The sequence below is a fragment of the Mauremys mutica genome, chromosome 4 (genome assembly GCF_020497125.1).
Source record: "Mauremys mutica isolate MM-2020 ecotype Southern chromosome 4, ASM2049712v1, whole genome shotgun sequence".
Classification (NCBI taxonomy): domain Eukaryota; kingdom Metazoa; phylum Chordata; order Testudines; family Geoemydidae; genus Mauremys; species Mauremys mutica.
In genome coordinates this window covers 115,441,766-115,464,039 of record NC_059075.1, presented here as the reverse complement: position 1 = coordinate 115,464,039, position 22,274 = coordinate 115,441,766, and the positions used below count along the sequence as shown (strand labels likewise).

Genomic DNA, 22,274 nt, shown 5'->3' with positions numbered 1-22,274 from the left:
ACGTGTGTGTGTTGGGGGTCATGGGGAGGAGCTGGGGTTGGTGGCCATCCATGGTGATTTAGTTAGTGCCAGGCATAAATAGCTTGTGTTAGACACGGTTAGCCGATCAGGATTTGATCACATCGAACCCAATCCAAAGTCAATGACAGAGACAGCCGTGGGGGCATGGGAAGGAAACTCACAGCCATCTCTAGGGGGGAGGGGTTGGGTCAGAGTGCAAGGCTCCGGCAGGCAGCTGCAGAGAGCAGGGGAAGGAGGAAACGTTGAGATGGCTCTCAGTAGCCCTTTCTCATTGCTCATCCCACGAATCCTGACTGTAACCTCAGACGTGAGGTTGGAAATGGTGCTCTGAGGGGTGAACTTTGCTCCTACTCAATCCTAGCTCCACGTGTGGAACACCAACGGGAGGAGGACACACCACGGGAAGTCTGGTCCTATGGGTGCTCGTTCCTAGACACTAGGTGTTCATGGAATAAGTGTCTGCAGCCCAGCCAGTTTGTTGTGACATCCCCCTTTATAGAATGGGGCTCAGAAACTCTGGCAATGGGAGCCATATAAGAACATAGACAGATGGTTACGGTACCCAGGTCTCCCTCAGGATGGGGGTCTCCTGAGTACTCCAGGTAGCTGCTGTGGAGAATCAGCATGGGGTCCTTGTCTTCCTGGAGCTGGGTCTGAGGGTCCGCCATGATCCCCTGGTATGACACCTTCCGTGGCAGAGCCAGGCACAGCTCCTTCCAGAAATCTGACGACGGGGTCTGTAAGGAAGAGGGAGAACCTTGGGAGCATTCCCCTCCAAGCTTTGTTCGAGCCATATCCTTCGCCGAGTGCAAAGCTCCGCAACCCCTGACACGTCTCTGGACATGTTTCAGCACCTACTTGCTGAGAGCATTCTTGGGGCATGTGAGCTGTGACACATGCACCAGGTCTGGCTCCTGAAAAGTTTATGGAGACAGAACTCTTTTTTCTGCAAAGGGAGCTGGAAAGTCAGCCAAAAATCAGAGAAAAATTTAATCTTTTTTTAATTTGTATTCTATCAAGCCTGGAGGCCCCAGCCGCGCCCAAGATCCCATTGTGCTAGCCCTGTCTGTAGCTGCAGGAAGGGACAGTCCTTACCCCACCGAGCATACAGTCTAGACACACAAGGCAGACGAAGGGTGGAAGGGGAAACGAAGCACAGACGGGAAGTCCCTTCCCCAGAGAAGGCACCCAGCAGGTCACTAAGAGCAGTGAATAGAACCCAGGTCCCCTGACTAGAAGTCCTCTGTTCTATCCGCCAGACCATGTTCCTCCCACAAACTCTTGCCCCTTCTGTGGCATTCCCCACACTCCTGAGTCCCACAGAGAGCAGGGGAATGGTGTAATCCTGTCTCTTCACTGGGAATTTCACATTATCTGAACCAAGAAGGATTCGGTGCTACCTTATCTGCAGTGCCAGGATCAAATCTGGAGGAGTAAATGCTGTACAGACGTGGCTGAGATCTGACCAATCCAGCTACAAGAAGCTTCCAATCCCCTTCAGTGAGGGGCAAGTGTGGATGGGGCCTGCCATCTCGGACACTGACAGTCTGGCGTGTGCAATGCTTTCTTCTTGAAGCTGGAAGAGGCTTTGCATTTGTTCAGTGCTGCTTCTCTGCTCTAGCTGCACAGCTCCCTGGTGTCAGCAAGGGCATGTCCCTGCACATGTCTGAAGCCCCAGCAACAGAGCTCTGGCAAAGGCTGTACTCAGAAGATGGCCTCTCGCCAAGCTGGGATCAGGAAAAACTAGCAGAACCTGGGTGGAGATCCCGGCAGAACTGCTGAGACTGTATGGAGGCTAGAAGCTGCAGGTCTAGGCTTGGGTTTGAAAAAGGAACAGCTGTGGGAAGCAGTAGGACTTCCTTTTAGGCCCAGGAGAAAGCTTCTGTCCAGCTTCCATGCTAGCTTTCTAGTCCCAAACACGCTGCTCTGGAGAGAGTTAAAGTGCAGGTCTCCCCTAGACAGAATGGGGCTCCAGATCCAGTGGGTGTCGCTGAGTTCAAAGCCAAGGTCCTGGCTCTCGTAACTGCCGGACCCTGGGCTCTGGGATTTGACAGTGGAGTCTTTCCTTCTTCTGCATCGGCACCAGGAATAACGATTCTGCATGATGCCTCCCCTGCTTACCTCTGTGCAAACCCATTCCCCTTCCATGGCTTGCACTGGCATAGCCGAGGAGAGGAAAACAGGGGGGTTACACCAGCCGCACGGAGGGCAGAATTAGTCCTGCAGAACCCCTATTGCTGGTGATGGTGCAGGGAGGGAAAGAGCCCAGTGTGAGTTTGGGGTTGGCTGTCAGAATTCACATTTGACTTGTGAACTGAGCACTTTTAGTCTGAAATTAGAGACTCGATCCGCCCAGGGGTGTGCACAGTGGGAGATGTGGGTGAGGACATGGTGCTGACACGCTCTGCCCCCTTTCAAGCTGTGCCCCCGTAGTGCAGAGAAAGTAGTTCCAGCATTTTCCCCAAATGTGGGGATTAGCTGTTGCTGTCCCATAAGTGGGGTGCGCAAGGGCCAGGGACAAGCCAGCCGTAAAATGCTCTTGGCAGTGAAAGACGGCATTAAACTTGGCTTTAGTTGCACCTGTCAAGGCCATGTGAGAAAGGCAGTGTGTTCCCATGAACGTAATGAGCCAAAGGGTTTAAATGGCTGGCTCCATCCTGTGTCAGATACACAGGGGAATGTGGCTAGGCTAATGAGAGAGCCCAAAGGCTCAGCGTGTACACCCAACCTCTGTCCGAGAACTGGAGAGGAGTCTATAGCCAAATGAGTGGCACCAGGGGAGCTCAGCTCTACCAGGGGAGTCCATGCTGATCTCTGAAGAGTAGCACCACTGAGAATGTAGTTTCTAGACTGAGGAGGGAACGTTGTTAATTGTAGGGAGTGGTTTAAAAATGTTCTGCTGTCACTGCGGGCCTTGCTCTTTACACAGTTAGACCTCCAGTCTCCTGCACAATTGTGTATCTAATTTCTCTATCCCATTACCACATCCGCAAAGGCAGCCTTGGTAAGTGTGGTCATTTCTGTGCACAGACAGGAGACTGGCTGATTTGATGTGCGTCTCTGGGCAAGTCATTTACAGCCCAAGTTTCAAAAGTCCTCAGCACCCAGCAGCTCTCGTTCTCAATGGGAGCTAGCGCTTCTGAAAATCTGTCCCGTAGCCTCCGTGTCTGTTTGGAAATGAAGATTCTTCCCCAGCACTGTAGCATGCTGAGACATCGCTTAACCTACTGCCCATTGTCATCTCTCAGGTTATGGCGCCACCACGTGGCCATCTGGGTCACTACCTGGAGCTACAGCACTTCTGGAAACTCCATGCTCCTTTGCCTCTGAGCTTCCAGGCAAGGGAGGATTATGTGGATTACAGGATTTACTGTTCTTTGTGAAAAACCCCAGCCAGCAATTAATGTGAGTAATGTGTCGGTGGCCAGAGGGCTTCTCAAGGAGAGCTCCGTGCAGGGAGCCCAGGGCAGCAGCCAAGAGGCCTGTTGGGGAGAGCTGCAGTGCAGGCTGTTCAAGGCCACTGCACTCTAGTTCTGATATTGCAGGACCCTTCCAGCAGGGCTGCCTAAGGGCTTGTACACACTACCACTTATGTCGGTATAACATATCGCTCAGGGTGTGAATAGCCACCCTGCTGAGTGATGTAAGTTACACCGGCCTAGACAGCGCTATGTCAGCGGGAGAGCTTCTTCTGCCGACAGAGCTACCGCCTCTCATGGAGGTGGTTTGATTATACCGACAAGAGAGCTCTCGCCTGTCGGCATAGAGCATCATCCCTAGATGTGCTGCATCGGTGCAGCTGCGATGCTGTAGCACTTCTAACGTAGACTAGCCCTGAGGAGCAATAGGCTTGGCCTGACAGTTCAGCACCTATCATTCCTTGCAGTAGCAAACAGTCTGTGTGGGTTTGGGAGAATCTCTGGTTTCTCTGCTACCTAAGCAGGGTCGAAGTGGAGCTCACTGCCTTCAGAAAGGGAGGCTGCAGCATCTCTTAGTGGCCAGCTCAGGAACAGACAACTGATTGGAGTTAGCCTGCCTTCCCAGTCAAAGGGCTAGAGTGGCCATAGCAGATGCCAAGAGGAGGGATGTATAGAGGCAAGATAGTGAAGTGCCCAGAAGGATTTAGTGGAGAAAATCCTGAAGACCCCGCTCAGCCTATCACACTCCATTTCTCCAGCTCTGGAGTAGAAGAGTGGCCTTGGCACACACCATTGTGAGGTCAGTGAGCAGAGGGAGCTTCTCAGGCCCTCCACCACAGAGAACCACGTCTACACTCCAGTGCTTCTTGCAAAGTCTGAAATGCTGCTTTGTCAAGGAGAGTGGTACCCAGAGCCTTTCAGCAGCACTGTGAGAAACCTTCCACTCCCACCCCACCCACAGCTTACCATTGAGCCAGCCCGCCAGAGCAGTAAGGTCACAGCATTCTTGTGCTGCTTCAGCAGGTTAATGGCCAGATGCTCTATCTCCCGATACTGGCTTTCAAAGGCGACAAAGATGGGTCTTTGGGACAGTTCCAACAGTCTCAACAGACCGTCCCTGCAATACAAGGCAACCATTCCAGGGAGTTAGGAGTGCAATGAATCATGCCTGTTCAGCTAACCCATCTCTTCATTGCCCGGACCAACTGCAAAGCAATGGCAAGACTCCCATTGGCGTCAATGAGCACTGGCTTGGGAGCTAACTGCTTTGGAAGCTGGAGTAAGGAGAATAGAGGCAAGGCTTTTAGGGCTTGTAACCATGTTATAGGTGGAGCTGGAAGACATGCCTGTAGTTAAGTTGCCCAATACTGTCTATGATATGATTGTATTCATTTGCTTATAACTTTGGCAAACCTTCGCAGTTTGGACTGGAATTTTCCATGCCAGGTGGCTAGCAAATGTTTTAGAAAGTATGAGCTAAAAAGTTGAACCATTTCAGAAAACAAGATATGGGAAGATTTTTTTTTTTTTTTTTTACCTTTTTTTAAAAAAAGTAAATCTTACAATAGTTTAATTCAGAATCTCTGGCTTTGGAAAAAGAGACTTGAACTTTGGTGGGATGGGGAGGAGGTCACCATGGTGCCCAGGATCAGGGCTGCCCGGGGGAGTGGGGGGGAAAGAGGGAAGTGGGGCAATTTGTCCCGGGCCCCACAGGGGCCCCGTGAGCCACTCCGGGTTTTCAGCGGCACTTCAGCGGCAGGCCCTTCACTCGCTCCCAGTCTTCGGCGGCGGGTCCTTCAGTGCAGCGGAAGACTTGGAGCGAGTGAAGGACCCACCACTGAAGTGCTGCCAAAGCCTCGGCGCACCGCCCAGTGAATACAAGTGCCGCAAGCAGCAGGGGAGCCACGATTGGCGGCACTTAGGCTGCTCTACCGCTGCCACTTCATTCTTCAGTGGTGGGTCCTTCCCTCTGAGAGGGACCCGCCGCTGAATTGCCGCCGAAGACCCGGCCCTGCCCCAGGCCCCCTGAATCCTCTGGGCGGCCCTGCTCAGGATGTGCCTTTTGCTGCCCCTAGGAAAATACACCCGAATCTGGCCTGTGAAAAATTGCAGTCAGTAGAGACTTGTTAGAGTTTGGTTGCTGACTGCTCTGCACTGAGCATGCTCTCGGTCACCGAGCAGGACTTACTTGCAATTGCTCCTCACAGCCACCACAGGCTGCTGTGGCACCAGACATAGGAACTGAGAGCAGGGAGACTCTCCCTCCTGTGCTCTCAGTAACTCCACTGCTGGGCACCCCAGCAGTGTGGAGGAGGAATAACATGACTAGATTGCAGAGCGGGGAGAAGAACAGGGTGCAGTTTGCCATGCAGTCACTCTGACAATCTAGTGAGAACTACCTCTGTGCTACTAGGGGAGCAAAGCAGCAGCCTAGAACCCTGCTCAGTGACCAGCCAGTTACCTGAAGTTGTTGATGCACCAGTCTTGCTCCAGGTATGCATACGAGAGAACCACAATGAGGCGCCGGCACCGGCTCACGTTCATAATCAGGTCTGCTGAAGGCTCTACGGGAGTAGGATAGAAATGAGATTCACAGTCACAGCCATGGCAAAGACTAAGCAGAGCCAGAATGGGTCACCAGCACTTCACTAGTCCTCCTCCTGCTCCAGGAATGGGCTGCCTTAGCATCCGAACCCAAACTGAGGGCAACAGGGTGTCCTGACAGAGAGACCCACAGTCTCTCAAACAGCTGAATTCATAACCCAGCCTGTCTTAGAGAGTAAAGTGCTCTTCTCCCAGACGCAGGTTACACTATCGGAGCTGAAGAAAGTGTTTTCCAGTGATTAGAGCAGGGGACCAGGTGTCAGGACTCCTGGGTTCCATCCCCAACTCTCTCACTGAATTGCTATGGGACGTTGGAGGGAACACAACCTTACAGTGCCTCTCTTTTCCCATCTCTAAAACACTCGGCTATTGACATCACGGCATTCTTAATCAGTCAGTGTTTGTAATCTTTGACTGCAAGGTGTGTGGGAGAGCAAAGGAAGTGGCCCACCAGAGAGCCAACCTTCTGTGCAGGGTGAGGCTTCCTGGGTCCTAAACAGCAGGTTCATTAACCTAAGGTCAAGGCTGACTTTCCAACAGTGGGAGCATGTCCATTTGCCTCCCATGTAACCTGAACCTGGCAGCGTCTGGGATGGTCCATACCTGAGTTGGGCAGGATGGTCTTATCATCCAGGAAGAGTTTGTAGCCATGACGATTCTCCAGCTGCGGCTTCATAATGAAGTTCACAAACTTCCTGTCATCCGGGGAGTTTGCATAAGACACATACGCATCATACAGCTTCCCATCTGTGAAAAGTGCCCAGCAGGGCAAGGGAGAATGGTGATGGTAAAAGAGACACTTAACATTACAGTGTGCCAGATACAGAGCTCAGTTTTTCAGCACTGATAGCCAGTTTCCTGTAAGCTTCCCAACTGGGGAAGGCATTGCTCTGACACCTCAGGCTGGAATCTCTTTGGGGCAAGTTAACAGGGTGTTAACTTGCATATGAATTACTGTGTAACTAGATGGTGCTACTTCCAGGATTTTTAATGGCACTGAAAAACTCACCATGTAGGAAACCCAACATCCCAGCCACATGGACCAGAATGCTCCAGGGGTGGACTTTAAAATGTCCCTGTCCCCCTGAGAGGAGCAAGGCAGGAATTGGAGCGGGACCTGAGCTTACACCCCAGTGTCCTGGTGACCTCATCTGAATTCTTTCCCCAAAGAAGACTGTACTTGTTATTACCACTGGTTTGTGCTAGCAGACCGCATGTTTTTTTGGATGCTTTGAAGTGCACCAAGCAGATGGTGGGTGCAGCTGTAATACAAATCCCACAGCAACCCTGGCAATGGTCCCAAGTATCTGTCTTCATCAGTTCTCACCATCTCTATACTGATGTATTTTTTAATACGCAAAAATAGGAGATAAAATACACAGGCACATACTCCTAGTTTTCCCATATTTTAAAAAGACACCATAATTAGAGAGACAAGGTAGGTGAGGTAATATCTTTTATTAGACCATCTTCTGTTGGTGGAAGGTACAAGCTTGTACCTTCCACCAACAGAAGATGGTCTAATAAAAGACATCATCGCACCTACCTTGTCTGTCTCTCATATCCTGGGACCAAATATGGCTATGGCAACCTTGCAAACAACCATCATTTGAGTTAATGTTGAAAGAATCCATCATATATTTTGAGCAAAAAATCCTTAAGAGTATTGCAGTCTTAAAGAAATAACAAAAAGTCCCAAATAAAAAGTTAGCCAAGACAGTGGATAATACAGAATTAAGGTCACCCAAACAATCTTAACTCTGCCTCACCACACCAACAGCCAGAAACTTGGAGAACACTTTATCCATCCATTACTCAGGGACATCTCATTAATGACTGCAAACAAACAAAAAAAACATACTGAGCTTTTGTGACGGACTGCAAAGGTTACCTGTGTTCTGATGGCACAATGGGGCAGAGTTAAGGATGTCTAGGTGACTTATGTATTTGCCAACTTTCCAATGTTTAGGTGTTTTTGTAGAGTGGAATTCCTAGGATTTCTAACCTGTGTAATAACTTCTGCTACGGAATCACTTACCAGCTTCACTTTGACAATAATCCTAAAGGCTTTGTCCTTAAGCTGAGTTGCACTGATTTAATTTAAGGTGTTACTTAAACCAATTTAGTTCAGCTGGGGCAAAAGTTGAATGGGAACAGATTCAATCTAAACCACAACTGGACCCTATAATGGGGTATGCAAGGCAGGAAGGGGGTAAATTGGCTATCAAAGGCCAAATCAGCCCAAATGGAGACACCTGGAGCAGGAAGCAGGCTTCCAGGGAGGGGTTTAAAAGGAAGAGGCTGGGCAGTTAGGGGAGCGGACAGAGAGAACAGATGTTAGGCTCTCACTGTGAGAGAGAAGACTGGCTAAGGCCAGAGACTGGGGAAGATTGATATCTAGCACATCTCCTGGAACAGAGAAGAGGTTAATTTTATGTTGTGTCAGACTTACTTTGGATTTTGAGTGCCCTGGAAGGGGTAGAGCTGCAAGTAACCTAGCCAGAGGGCTAAATCTCTGCAATCCAGAAGGTGCTGGAGGGCTGGGCGGAGCAACGGACGAGCAGCTGGGAAACTGAGGCAGCACTGCACAATGCTCAAAGGGGGCACTCAGGTAAGGATATGCTAGAACAGCCATTTCTAAACTGAAATAAGTATCTACAGAAGGGGTTGAACTGGTTTATCTAAACTGGTACAGATGTGTGTAGACAAGGCCTAACAATGAAAAGTGTCTTTCATAAGAGTTAAAGAAATAGTTCAGGTTTTCAGAAGACTACAGAAACTCTATACAGTGAATGCCATTGTATCTTTTTAGGAACATAGAATCACTTACACAGCATCTTAAGTTCATACGTATCTTTTTAAAGAAATCACAGGGGATTCCAATCAGGTGTGTGCGCGCCGCATGCGCGGTCATCAGAAGCTTTTCCCTTCAGCAGCTCCCGTCGGGTCGAGTGGCACCCTCATGGCATTCAATATAGGGCCCTGCCAAACCGACCCCCCTTCAGTTCCTTCTTATCGGCTACTCCGACAGAGGGGAAGGAGGGTGGGTATTAGAATGGATGTGAACAACACATCTCGAAGAACAACAGTTACAAGAAGATGAGTACCCATCTTTTCTTCTTTGAGTGCTTGCTCATATCAATTTCAAATCAGGTGACTCCCAAGCTCTCCCCGGGGGTGGGGTCGGAGTTAAGAAATCACTGACTGGAGCACCACCTTGCCGAAAGCTGCGTGCTCTCCAGCATGCTGGCATAGTGGGTGGTAAACATGTGCACCAAAGACCAGGTTGCCGCTCTTCAGATCTCCTGGATGGGCACCTGGGCCAGAAAAGCGGCGGACGAGGCTTGAGGTCATGTCAAGTGGGCCGTAATAGCCAGGGCTGGGACCTTGGCAAGGTTGTAGCAGGTACGGATACTGTCTGTAATCCAGGAAGAAATCTGTTGTGAGGAGACCGGAAGCCCCTTCATCCAGTCTGCCACTGCTACAAACAGTTGGTTTGAAAGGCTTTGTGCGCTCAATGTAGAATGCTAGCGCTCTCCGCATATCTAATGAGTGAAGACTCTGCTCCTGTGCAGTAGCACGTGGCTTGGGATAGAAGACTGGTAGAAACATGTCTTGGCCAATGTGGAATTGGGATACCACCTTGGGCAGGAAGGCCGGGTGTGGCCTGAGTTGTACTTTGCCCTTATGGAAGACTGTGTAGAGGGGGTTGGAGGTTAGACTAACACGGCTACCCCTCTGATACTTTTAACTCTGACACCCTCCTGGCTAATGTGATGGCAACCAGGAATGCCACCTTCCACGATAGATACAGAGGGGAGCATGTAGCCAGTGGTTCGAATGGAGGCCCCCATTAGCCTAGCAAGGAGCAGATTGAGATCCCAAGCAGGTACCGGCAGTCGGGACTGTGGATATAGCCATTCCATGTCTTTCAGGAAACGGCCCACCATAGGGTTGGCGAATACCGAGTGTCCCAACTCTCCCGGGTGGAACGGCGAGATGGCCATGAGGTGGACTCTTATGGATGATCTGGCCAAACCTTGCTGCTTCAGATGCAATTAGATACTCCAGGATGAACAATATAGAGGTCTGAAGTAGAGGTACACAACTGCACTCACACCAGCACAAGAACCTTTTCCACTTAGCTTGATAAGTGGCCTTGATGGAAGGTTTCCTGCTTGATGGAAGGTTACCAAGCAGCACCTCCCTCACCGATTCTGTGCATTGGCGCTCCATTCGGTTTAACCATGAAACTTCCAAGCCATGAGATGGAAGGACTGGAGGTCCAGGTGAAGGAGGCAGCCGTGGTCCTGTGTGATCAGATCAGGGAGGAGCAGCAGTGCGATCAGGGTGTTCACTGACAGTTCCAGAAGCATAGTGTACCAATGTTGGCATGGCCATGCAGGGGCCACCAGAATTACCTCCGCCTTGTCTCTGCGAATCTTGAGAAGTATCTTGTGGATGAGTGGTATCAGCAGGAAGGCATACGTTAGATGGTCCCCCCAGGGTAGCATGAATGCGTCCCAGATAGAGCCCGGACTGTGCTTTTGGAAAGAGCAAAATGTTGGACACTTCCTGTTGCTTCTGGTGGTGAATAGGTCTACCCAGGGAAACCCACACCTTTGGAAGATGGAATGTATGACTCCAGCTGGATGGACCACTCGTGGTTGTGGAACAACCCAATGAGGTGGTCTGCAAGCTCATTCCATATTCCAGGGAGATAGGACACCTCTAGGTGAATGGAGTGGGCTATACAAAAATCCCACAGCTGGACAGCCTCCCGACAGAGAGGGGAGGCGCAGGCTCCGCCCTGCTCGTTTATGTAAAACATGGTGGTGCTGACTGCCACCACCACCACCACGCACTGACCCTGTATTCCGGTCTGGAAGGTCTGGCAGGCTAGTCTCACCACGCTGAGCTCCTTTATATTGATGTGGAGTGGGATCTCGGGCTGCGACCACCTGCCCTGAGTCTGCAGGTCTCCTAGCTGGGCCCCCCAACCCAGGACTGACGCATCCATTACCAAGGTCATGGATGATTGAGGGGCGCTGAATGGGACTTCTTCGCAGACCATGCGAGGGTCCAACCACCAGCATAGGGCATCTAAGACTTGCTCTGGCACCGTTACTGAGTCCAAATTGTCTCAACCTGGGTGATAAGCTGAGGCGAGTCATGCCAGGAGATTGAGGCATGTCCTCACGGTTGTGGTGCAGTATTGCCTGAGAGTCTGAATAATGCCTGTCAGCACCTGAAATCTGGACTCTGGTAGTATGGCTCTTGGGTTGGTGACAGCGTTGACTTGTCCTTGTTGAGGAGGAGTCCTAGCCTCTGGAAGGTCTCTCTGACTAACCGGACCTGGGACTCCACTTGCTCCCTGGAGCGCCCCCGCAGCAGCCAGTCGTTGAGGTAGGGATATGCCTGTACCTGCCTCTTGTGGAAAAAAGCCGCGACCACCAACATGCACTTGGTGAACACCCAAGGGGCCGTCGATAAATCGAATGGGGGCACCATGAACTGATAGTGTATGCGGTCAATAACAAACCTCAGGAAACATCTGTGGGCCATCCAAATGGCTTTATGAAAGTACGCGTCTTTCATGTTGAGGGCGGCATACAGTCCCCCGGATCCAGGGAAGGGGTCATCATGCTCAGGGAGACCATGCAGAACTTCAACTTTACCATGAACTGGTTGAGTCTTTGCAGGTCTAAGATGAATCCGAGACCCTCCTTTCCCTTGGGGATTAGGAAATAGCGGGAGTAGAATTCCTTGCCCTGTAGCTCCTGACGAACCTCCTCCACTGCCCCATGGTGAGGAGCGATTGCACCTCCTGGAAAAGGAGTTTTTCGTCAGAAGGGTCCCTGAAGAGGGACAGGGAGAAGCAGAATTGGAGAGAATATCCCACTTCTACCATGCGAAGAACCCAGTAGTCTGATGTTATATGGTAGAAGTGGGATAGACTGTTCAGAAAGCAGGGGAAAGGATCTGGGATAGTGGCGGGTATGCTGTCCTCGGGCGTCCCTTCAAAACCCTTGTTTGGATCCTGACGATGGCTTGGCCTGAGGGCGGGTTAGAAGGTCTACACCTATTGTTCTTGCCCCTACAGCAGTATGTAGCCTGCCTTGGGCGGGGCTGGTATTGCCTCTGTTGCTGCTGAAGTTGAGACTTGAAAGGCTCTCTTTGGATACCAGGCGTGTGCATCCCCAGAGATTTCATCCTTGCCCTCGAGTCTTTTAGGCTATGAAGCCTCAAGTCTGTCTGGTCTGAAAACAGCCTTGCCCCTCAAAGGGAAGGTCCTGCAGGGTCTGTTGAACTTTTGGGGGAAGCCTGGAAGCTTGGAGCCATGCAGTTCTCCTCATGACCACCCCAGAGGAGATGGTACATGCCGTCGGGACTGCCGAGTCAAGGGAGGCCTGTAGGGATGTCCTGGTCACTGCTTTCTCCTCCTCGACCAGAGCTGAGAATTCCGCTTTTGACTCCACAGGAAGCAAATCTTTGTACTTGGACATACAGTCCCAAGAGTTAAAGTTATACCTGCTCAGGATAGCCTGCTCGTTGGCTATCCTCAACTGTAGGCATATACTTTCCTACCAAAGAGGTCCATATGTTTGGCCTCCTTAGCCTTGGGTGCTGGCGCCTGTTGCCCATGGCGCTCCTCCTCATTCACCGCCGAGACCACCAGGGAGCATGGGTGTGGGTGGGAGAATAAAAACTCATATTCCTAGGAGGGAACAAAGTACTTCCTCTCCACCCCCATGGTGGTGAGCGGAATGAAGGTTGGAGTCTGCCACAGGATATTATAATTGTTATGGATAGTTTTAATGACAGGCAATGCTACTCTGGAAGGACCCTCTGGGGTGAGACTGTCCACCACTGGGTCCTCTGACTCGACTTCCTGTGCCTGTAGGCCCATGTTATGGGCAATGTGGCTGAGCAGTCCTGGTGCTCCCTGTGGTCAATGGGCAGAGGACCTGAAGCTGATGCTCCTGCCACTGCCTCATCAGGTGATTATGATGAGGAAGCAAGTGGGCGTACAGGGTCCTCATGGCCCTCTATCTGCCCGGGTTGTTCCTGGCTTGCACTGGAGTTCTCCATTGGTCCAACCCAGTCGGATGTCGCCTGGGCTATGGGAGGTTCTGGAGCCAGTTCCGCCGACTCCTGTTTAGTATGAGAAGGCGGCCTGGAGAGGGTCACTTCTTTAACCCGAGGGGCAGGTCTAGCCATCAGTGACCAGGAAGGGTGATGTCCCGAGGCTACCAACCTACAAGCCCTCGAAGGGGTACCCTGGGCCTGATGGTAAGCCCAGGAGGTCCAGAAGGGCCATTGTGCGGCGGGCGGCCACTGCGGCTGCCAGGCCATTTGTACGTCTCTTTGGCACTTACTGGATCTATGTCTACTGCACCTCGAGTAATATGAGTTGGCCTCTGAGTCCGAAGATCCCAAGGGCGACGACCATGGCAGTGCTTACGACCCCTGCGCTGGCAGTTGGTGCCGTGAAGAGGTGGTCGGGGATCGGTACCGCAATGATCGCGTTGAGGATCAGCATCAGCTGTCCCACAACCAAGGCCAGTGCCACGTGTCAGGTGCCAGCGAACAGCTGCTGTGCTCCAGTGCCACGTGTCAGTGCAGGCCCTGCGAGGGTGTCTGTGATTGGTGCCAGTCCAGCGACGGGAGAGCCTCATCATCGGAGGCTTGCCTCTAGACAGCACCCATCTAGGTGGTGCCAGAGGCTTCTCTCTAATGGGCAGGGGTTGAGGCGCAGTTATTTCGATGAGCTCCTTAGCAGCCTCAAGTGTCTGGGGTGGAGGAGGGGCTCCAACACCTCCACCAGGCACTGCCCCGCTGGAGAGTCACTAAGCGCCGGGCTCAACGGTGCTGTCTGCAGTGCCAGAGTCGACGGCACGAGGTCTTGCTGCTTGGGAGCCGAGTCCTTCCTCTGGGGCAGCAAAGCCCCCCGTGGTGGTCTCGCAGTTCTGTGAGGAGAGCGCCCTCTGTCCGCCTTCTGATGGCGCTTGTGGGGCACTGGAGATGTGGATCGGTGCTGGGGGTCTGCTCCTTGCTGCAGTCCCGGGGATCTTCGGTGCCAAGAGTCTCTCTTGCCAGAGTCCTTCCTTGTCGATTCGCGGACCGACGCCAGGGCGCTCCACACCAAGCTCGGGTCCGGGCCTTGGCGGTCAGGTGCCGCTGGACAGAGTGCGGCTTCCATCAGTAATTGGAAGTCATGCTCCTTTCTAGTTCTAGACTTGAAAGCCTTACAAATCTTGCAGCGCTCAGACCAATGCGCCTCCCCTAGACACCTCAGGCACGAGTCATGGGGATCGCTATTAGGAATAGGCTTTTGGCATACACTGCAAGACTTAAACCCTTGGGCTTGAGGCATACCCTGAAGCCCAAGGTGGGGTGAGGGGTAGGAACAATCCCACTCACCACTTCTACACTAACCACAAACAACAATACACTAACTACTAAAACAAGACACCGGGTAGGATTAGGTACTAGGCTAAGGAAACACTTGCAAGCAAGCGCAACGCAGCTCCAACACCGCCACAGACGATAAGAAGGAACTGAAAGGGGGTCAGGTTGGCAGGGTCATATATTGAGCACCATGAGGGCACCACTCCAGGGGGCTCCGTAGCCAACCCAACGGGAGCTGCTAAGGGAAAAAGTTTCCGACTGTGCACGCAGCACATGCAGACCTGATTGGAATCAACGTGAACAAGCACTCAAAGAATAATAGTATCAGAGGGGTAGCTGTGTTAGTCTGGATCTGTAAAAGCAGCAAAGAATCCTGTGGCACCTTATAGACTAACAGACGTTTTAGAGCATGAGCTTTTGTGGGTGAATACCCACTTCGTCGGATGCAAGCTTTGCTGCTTTCAAAGAATGATGTCATTTTTTAAACTCCCTGAGTGATTTGCCGCAAACTTTTTGGAGAACTGAGCCTCCAAATGAGATGCAGTATGGGAAGTTTCAAGTTGATTGGTTTGGCTTTGGTGGAGTGGACTGACAAATCAAGCTTTTAAGAGGAAGCTAGCTTCAACCTTAACAGCATAGGGAGTAGCCTCCCTTCACAACGTACTGAACCAAGAGGACGGAGACTCTATTAGTGGAACAAGGAGTCCCAATCCAGACACATTAGGGATTATCAAAAAAAAGTCTGCTATATGGAGCACCCTGGGCAAGCTAGGAGGAAGCAGGCTGGCCCTCGGGTGGGAGTCACTCTGTAGGCAGGTGGAGGCAGGAAGACCCCCTGGGTCCGGGGGAATTCTAGTTCACTTCTGCTTTCCAATCCCTTTCTCATGAAGCCTTTAGAAAAGCAGCAGCAGAAGCCCGGAATGTCTGGATCATTGAGTCTTTCCCCGTCTCCCTCAAACCCAAAGTGCAAATCGCACTGAAAGCTGGATTCACAAAAGCCCTAAGGGTTACCATTGATCTCCAGCTCCCCGTAACGGTTCCTGTACCAGAGCAGCATATTCAAGCGGCACTTCACATAGATCACAGCCATGAGCAACAGCAGCCCCAGGACGAACAGAGCTGCCAGCACTGCACTCACATGTCCAGCAGCTTCTGCAATTAGAGGGAAGGGCATTTTCAGTACATTTAGCATTTGAACTAAAGGCATTTATACCTTGGAGAATGAGGGGTGCAGGGTAGGATAGGGTCTGCTGAGGGAAGGACTGAGCAGAGGTTACTGGCCTCAAAGCTCTTAGCTAAAACCACGTGTGTTGCCTAGTAAAACAGTTGCAGCGTCTGCCTGTGGATGCTGTCCTGCCTGTACAAGGGATGGACTCTGATCTAAGGGGCTTTTTTCCAGCTCTAGTGCGTGAAGAATGGCTCAGCTGCATCAGCTTAAAGAAGGATCACATAGATCAGGTGCTGTAGGCTCTGTGATCTAAAGGGGCCCCCAAATATCGTGACAGCAGCCTAGAAACAGAGGAGAGGGTTTGAGGTCCGGGGTATTTGGTGCTTCCTGGCTACACTCAGCCATAGTGTCAGAGCTGAATTCTCCTTCTTCAGAATGGGACTAATGAATCCCTTCACTAGGGCATCTGTGCATATTTTATATTTACACACACACACACACAGGGAGAGACTATGTTCAGTTGGGCTGAATCCAGAGATTCCCCATCATCCACTCCTCATGGTTCTTTAAAACAAAGAAGTCTTGACCCAAGTGACTAGCCTCCTGGAGGCAGCCCCATCTCTAGCACTTCAGGTTATGGTGCCATCATATGGCACCATATTCTGTCAGCATTCTTGGAAAGAGCATCTTTACATAATAAACCCCTTTGTCCCCACTCCCTTATGGCAATAGTGTCTCATTGCTGCAGGGGTTTACTTTCAAAAGAGCAATAGCTGAGAAAATTTGGCAGTAAGTTCAGGACTGGCCTCAGCAGGTCACTGAAAGGGTTAACTTGCACCGTGTCTACTTAGAATCATAGAATATCAGGGTTGGAAGGGACATCAGGAGGTCATCTAGTCCCACCCCCTGCTCAGAGCAGGACCAACCCCAACTAAATCATCTCAGCCAGGGCTTTGTCAAGCCTGACCTTAAAAACCTCTAAGGAAGGAGATTCCACCACCTCCCTAGGTAACCCATTCCAGTGCTTCACCACCCTCCTAGTGAAAAGGTTTTTCCTAATGTCCAACCTAAACCTCCCCCTCTGCAACTTGAGACCATTACTCCTTGTTCTGTCATCTGCTACCACTGAGAACAGTCTCGATCCATCCTCTTTGGAACCCCCTTTCAGGTAGTTGAAAGCAGCTATCAAATCCCCACTCATTCTTCTCTTCTGCAGACTAAACAATCCCAGTTCCCTCAGCCTCTCCTCATAAGTCATGTTCTTCATGCTCTGGTTATTTAATTACTGCCAAGACAACAGCCTCTTCACTGTACACCAGTGCTGCCCATGAACTAGTCAGCCTCAGCCCTGCAGCAATCCCAGGGCCATCCTTCCCTCTTTAACAGGTATGGTGTGAGCTCAACACAACAGTGGGTTTATGGACTATGATTAGGGCTGCAGTGTTGTCATAACAGTTTTTAAATAAAAAAAAAAATCATGGAGCAGGCATAGTAAATTTAGTAGAAATCATGGGGCTTGTGACTTGGGTAAAAAATGCTGCAACAAAGGAGGAGGGTCTGGAGTGGGGGGAGCTGGAGAGTGAACCAGCCCCACACTGACCTTACAACAGCAGCTCATGTCCTTCAGGGCTGGGCCTGGCTCTGTGACAACCCCCCCCGCCCCCATCAAGTTACAATGCCACTCAAACAGATGTGATTGGATGCCCCCCAGCATGATGGAGGGGCAGCTGGGCCAAACCTGGGCAGTACTGTAACCCTATGTGCCAGGTTGAAATGTCCAGGATGTGGAGCAGGGCCCAGCCGCAGCAGCTACCGCTGCAGGGAGAGTTTATTAAAATCATGGCCAGAAAGAGAAGTCTGAGACAAACAGGAAAATCACAGTATCCAAGAGGTTCTTCCCACCGTGACAAATCTGGAGCCCTAACTATGATCTGTGTGTCTGAGGTCAAAATCTCTCTAGATTCCACTGGAATTTATTTTTATGGGGGGCATTTTTTACTCCGGACAGCCTGTGAGGCACTCAGCATATCCCACTCAGTCTGCAATATTAGAGCTAGCTACTGTGAAAGTATTAGTCAGGATATTCAAGCTACTCTCAACTCATCTCAGAAATACTTGTGAGATTCTCTTTCCACCTGGAGAGCCTCCATAGACTGGCCGAACCTTGTTGAAAGGCCTTATCCAGTAGACCACCACCACAAATGGAACAGTAACCCCTTCCCTGCACCATTATCAGCATGCTGTAAATGCCCAAAAAGCTACCTGATCTCTGTAGTGTGAAAGTGGCTGTGGTATTCTTAGCCCAGCAGGCAAACACGCCGTAGTCCTCGTCGCTTGTCAGGTTCACCCCCAGGAGGCTGGACATGAACGTCTCTGTTCCGTTATCACTGATCCTGAGGGATGAAAGAGGCCAGCATCAGTGCAGTGCTACAGGGTACACTTTCAGGGAAATGGTTTCCTATTTAAACTAGGAGACAGAAGAGAACAAGGAGCTTCCGGTTAAGAGGTCATCTACATGTAACCTACAGGAACTTGGTTTTGTCATTCGGCTGTACTGTAGGGAACAATTCAGCCTGGAAAGGGAGAAGGACTGGATAGAAGGATAGTGCTGTCTACCTCTAAGCTCTGATAGGATTCTGTGATCTACTTGAATGTCTTTACTTTAGAGTTAGCCTTTTGTTCCTTCACACAATAAATCATTAGCCAGGGTCCAGTTCAGCAGGAATCCACCTTGCACTTAGAGACCAAAGCCAAGATTTTCAAAAATAGCATCCTAAAGTCAGGTTCCTAAATCTATAATTAGACTAACTTTCAGTGGCAGGAAAGCCTTCAAAAAGGTAGGAGTTGCTTTGCTGGACTCCCCATTGCCTGGCCAACACACGGGGTGGATAAATGTGCTCTCTCTCTCTCTCTCTCTCTCTCTCTCTCTCTCTCTCTCACACACACACGAGTGATCACCTTACAATGACCTCCAACAAGGAAGAACTTCAGATGACTTGCCTCAGATGGGGTAAGTTGCTGGCCCTACTTTCCATTCATGCTTGGCCATCATCACACCCCTCCTAGCTGCACCTCCTGCTGGCAACAGGGATAATGTACTTGGCTGCAGTGTAGAAGTGGCCCAGGGCTCAACGTGCTGCTAGTCTTGCGTCTGTAGCTCTCTCAAACCAGTGCGCCCCTCTGGGGGCAGGGAACATGCCCTCAGGGCCGGCTCCAGGGTTTTTGCCGCCCCAAGCAGCAAAAAAAAAAAAAAAAAAAAAGCCACGATCACGATTTGCAGGAGCTCTGCCGCCGCCGCTTCAGTCTTAGGCGGCAATTCGGCGGCAGGGTCTTCGCTCTGAGAGGGAGTGAGGGACCCGTCGCTGAATTGCCACCAAAGAGCCGGACGTGCCGCCCCTTCCCCATGGCCACCCCAGGCACCTGCTTGCTGGGCTGGTGCCTGGAGCCGGCCCTGCATGCTCTGGTAGAAAAGAGTTCTTGCAAGTGAAACACCACAAAGCTCAGGCTAACTACTGTTAAGCAAGGAGACCTGTTGGGAGCTGCTAAAAGCGCTATGGCTTTTACAGTGGAGCAGCAAAAAGTTAGCTAGGAGATGTGCCTCTATCATTGAGGGGAAAATACACAGGGCCAGATTCTGCTCCCAATGACTCTAGTATCCTACTCAATAGAGCTTTGCTTTACTCTGGTGGCACAGAGATCAGAATCTGAGCCAGAGCATGCAGCAGCCCTTGGACCCCTCATTTGTGCTGCAAAGAGTCTTGTGTTTAGTTCACTGAGCCGTTATATAAAATGGGCAGAAACATCAGCTGACCTACATGCTTTGTGGGGCACTTCCCACACTGTGCTTCGTTGTTTATCTGTGTCTCTGTGGAATTATGATTTTCAGAACATACCTTAGAGAAAGAGGATAACTAGGACAGCGTGCTTGTGCTTATATTCCAGAAACATGAGTTCAAATCCTGTGTCAGTCACAAATTAATAGATGTTGGGTGATCTTAGCCACTTCCCAATTGTACCCAACCTCCACCTAAAAATCTGACATCACTGGCATATTTCCTCAAGAGGCCCAGGATAGGAAGTGTGAGTCAGGACTGGAGTGCCCTCAGATGTAGAGGGACAGCCAGGACTGGAATGGCAAGAGTGTTGCAGATCAAGACTGCACTGTCCACACCAGCACTTCCGCATCTCGCCAAGGAAGGGTAATTATGCTGACAGAAGAGTGCTCTCCCATTGGCATAGCACATCTTCACCAGATGCACTGCAGCTGTGCCAATGTAGCGCTGTGCTGCAGACTTGCCCTCAGGTGCATTGTCGGAGCTGTGGACAAGTCTAACGGGGTGTTCTTGGTCAGGACTCAAGTGCCCTGGCAGAGCTGTGTGTGCGCCTAGAAGAACAGAGGTGCTGCAGATGAGGTCTGACGAGCCAGGGCTAGAAAGGGAGGTGATGTGGATCGGCACTTTGGCTGAGAGCATGTCTTGCTGGAGGTTTGAGCACTGGCACACTGGGGTCCAGGACTCGTGAAGTTGAGCTTATCAATAGGAAACACTGGGATTTGGGGGACTGCTCAGTGGAGACTCTGTTATTAATTGTGAGTCCAGAACTCCCACTGAACAGTGGCTCACTGGGTGCATGACAGCTATTTAAGCAATGATTGAAGCAATTTGCCCTGCCTGTCAGTAGCCACCTCAGTGCCGCTTTCTATTTATCGATAGGTCAGACTCCTTACCAGCCTTTGTCCTCGCTGACGTATGGGCTGCTCTCATCGCCTAGCCAGTGGCCATCTTTCATCCAGAGCAGGACGAGTTTGCAGTGCTGCTGAGAGGGCAGCCGCACAGTGCAGTTCAGTGTTATCTGGCTTCCCAAGGCAGGCTCCAAAGTCTGGTTACTGGATGGGACAAGGACTTCGGGAGGCGCACTGCACAGATCTACATGGGAGAGGAAGGAAATGCTGGGAGAGAGACTCTTTAAAGGGACAGCATCCATTTAAAAATAAGTCTCAAATCTCTTCAGTTACACCTAATATTATAGTAGAGCAACATGTTTTTTCCTGACTTCCTTTGTGCCTCTGACAACACTCTCTAAAGTAAAATGAGTAGCAGATCCACACTGCACATAATACAGACATGCAAAATGCCCCAACTGCCCAGCCATACAGTCAGTCTGTAACACACTGGCGTAGTGTGCGTCGCCATGTTTTTCCCCCAGGCAACTGGTCCCCAATGACTAGAACAGCCTCCTACTTGCTAACAAAATTCCTCCTATAGCTCAAGGCATAGGGGCTTGTGTTGAAGGTTTCCCAACGGCTAACTAAGGTGTCTCGGCTGTGTGTGTGTGCACACGTGCAGTATGTTACACCTTTATTAGAGAAAGCTGGTTAAAAACGTGTCACTTCTGAAATGTCAATGATCCACACAGAGCAAGTGACTTTCACCCATGTTTGCCATTTCCCCTCCAGCTCTAAGGACTAGTACAGACCCTGGCAAAGAGCTACTCGCCCTCTAAAAGAGGCAATGTCTTGGGAGCTGAGCAGTGGGTGGGCAGCACTGTGCCCTATCTCCTCATGGCTGCTGCTTTTCCTATTGGAAGTGGCAGCCTCCTTTCCGTGCCAGACTCAACTCCCACTGCAGTCCAGAGTAACATTTCAATGGGAGTTGAGGCTTTTGACCCTTCACAGCTGGTGCAAGAGCCTTTTCCTCTGCATTTTACGCCATCTGTAATGGTTCCCTGTACCGCTCCACCTCGTCAAATCTATGTCGCAAACCACTTTACTCCCTTGTCCCCCTCTCCTGTTGCTGGCTCATTCGCTATTTCATTCTGTCAAAGCACCGCTCGTGAGGCTCGCAGCCTTTGCTTCCCCCTCAGGTAAGTTGCCATACTAGTGTGTAGTCAGGTGACTGTGTATACTTGCTCTTTATCACCTCCATTTAGGGTGTATTTTGGTCCCTGCCGCTGCCCTGGTTTCTTTTTAAATTCAGTGAACAGATGCTCAGAAGTGGGGGAGTAGGATTACATTACACTACAAATATTGGTTTAATATTTCCTGTCAAAGCAAAGCTACCTATACAAGGGCACTTATTCCTGCAATTTTCCCCCGCCCCTCCCACACACACACTCATGGAGTGTCAGAGACACAGAGTATGACACTTTGTCAAATGAGCCAGAAGTAGCATAAGCAGTCAAGCAGCCTCTTCTGAAGCACAGCAGTGTTACTCCCTGCATCAGCCAGCAGGAGGCATCAGTGTTTCAAGCCAGGTCTTTAATCTTGGCTCTGCAGCTATAGTTGTGGGTGACCTCCCCCAGCCCTACCTTCCATGGTCAGCCTGATGGTGAAGGAGGCGTTTCTGTGGCTGTTCAGGTAGAGCGTGCAGGTGTAGGTCCCGGCATCGCCAGCCTGCAGGCACTGGAAGGTGAGGTAAGCAGTCCCGTTGGCGTGCAGTGCAGGTGGCTCTGTGCGGAGGGGTTCAACGGGTTGCAGTCTTTGCTCCACAGGAGATTAAAGTCTGAGCTGGACCAGAGGACCTAGAGGCTCAGCTCATCCAGTGGACAGAACAAATGATTAGCAGGCTCCTGCTGGCTCCACACATTGTGATCATAGAAGTGGTCGAGGTCCTGACAGGACAGATCCAAAGCTGGTGGGAATGACACAGGAA

General features: G+C 50.9%; 1 protein-coding gene across 8 annotated transcripts in view; it reads right to left on the bottom strand.

Moving 5' to 3' along the window:
* The window catches only part of SIGIRR (single Ig and TIR domain containing), a 40,087-nt gene that overhangs the window by 2,288 nt on the left and 15,525 nt on the right, over positions 1 to 22,274 (bottom strand). For 7 of the 8 annotated variants that reach the window (XM_045016580.1, XM_045016578.1, XM_045016585.1 and 4 more), the window contains 8 exons: positions 21,931 to 22,253; positions 20,351 to 20,549; positions 17,887 to 18,017; positions 15,468 to 15,608; positions 6,648 to 6,791; positions 5,902 to 6,004; positions 4,407 to 4,557; positions 584 to 758 (listed from right to left, as the gene is read on the bottom strand). In XM_045016580.1, the coding sequence (XP_044872515.1) occupies positions 584 to 758; positions 4,407 to 4,557; positions 5,902 to 6,004; positions 6,648 to 6,791; positions 15,468 to 15,608; positions 17,887 to 18,017; positions 20,351 to 20,549; positions 21,931 to 21,937 (1,051 nt within the window). In that variant the 5' untranslated portion in view covers positions 21,938 to 22,253. Of the gene's footprint in view, positions 1 to 583; positions 759 to 4,406; positions 4,558 to 5,901; positions 6,005 to 6,647; positions 6,792 to 15,467; positions 15,609 to 17,886; positions 18,018 to 18,624; positions 18,768 to 20,350; positions 20,550 to 21,930; positions 22,254 to 22,274 lie in introns of those variants that run through there. The other variant, XM_045016586.1, reaches the window with a different exon arrangement.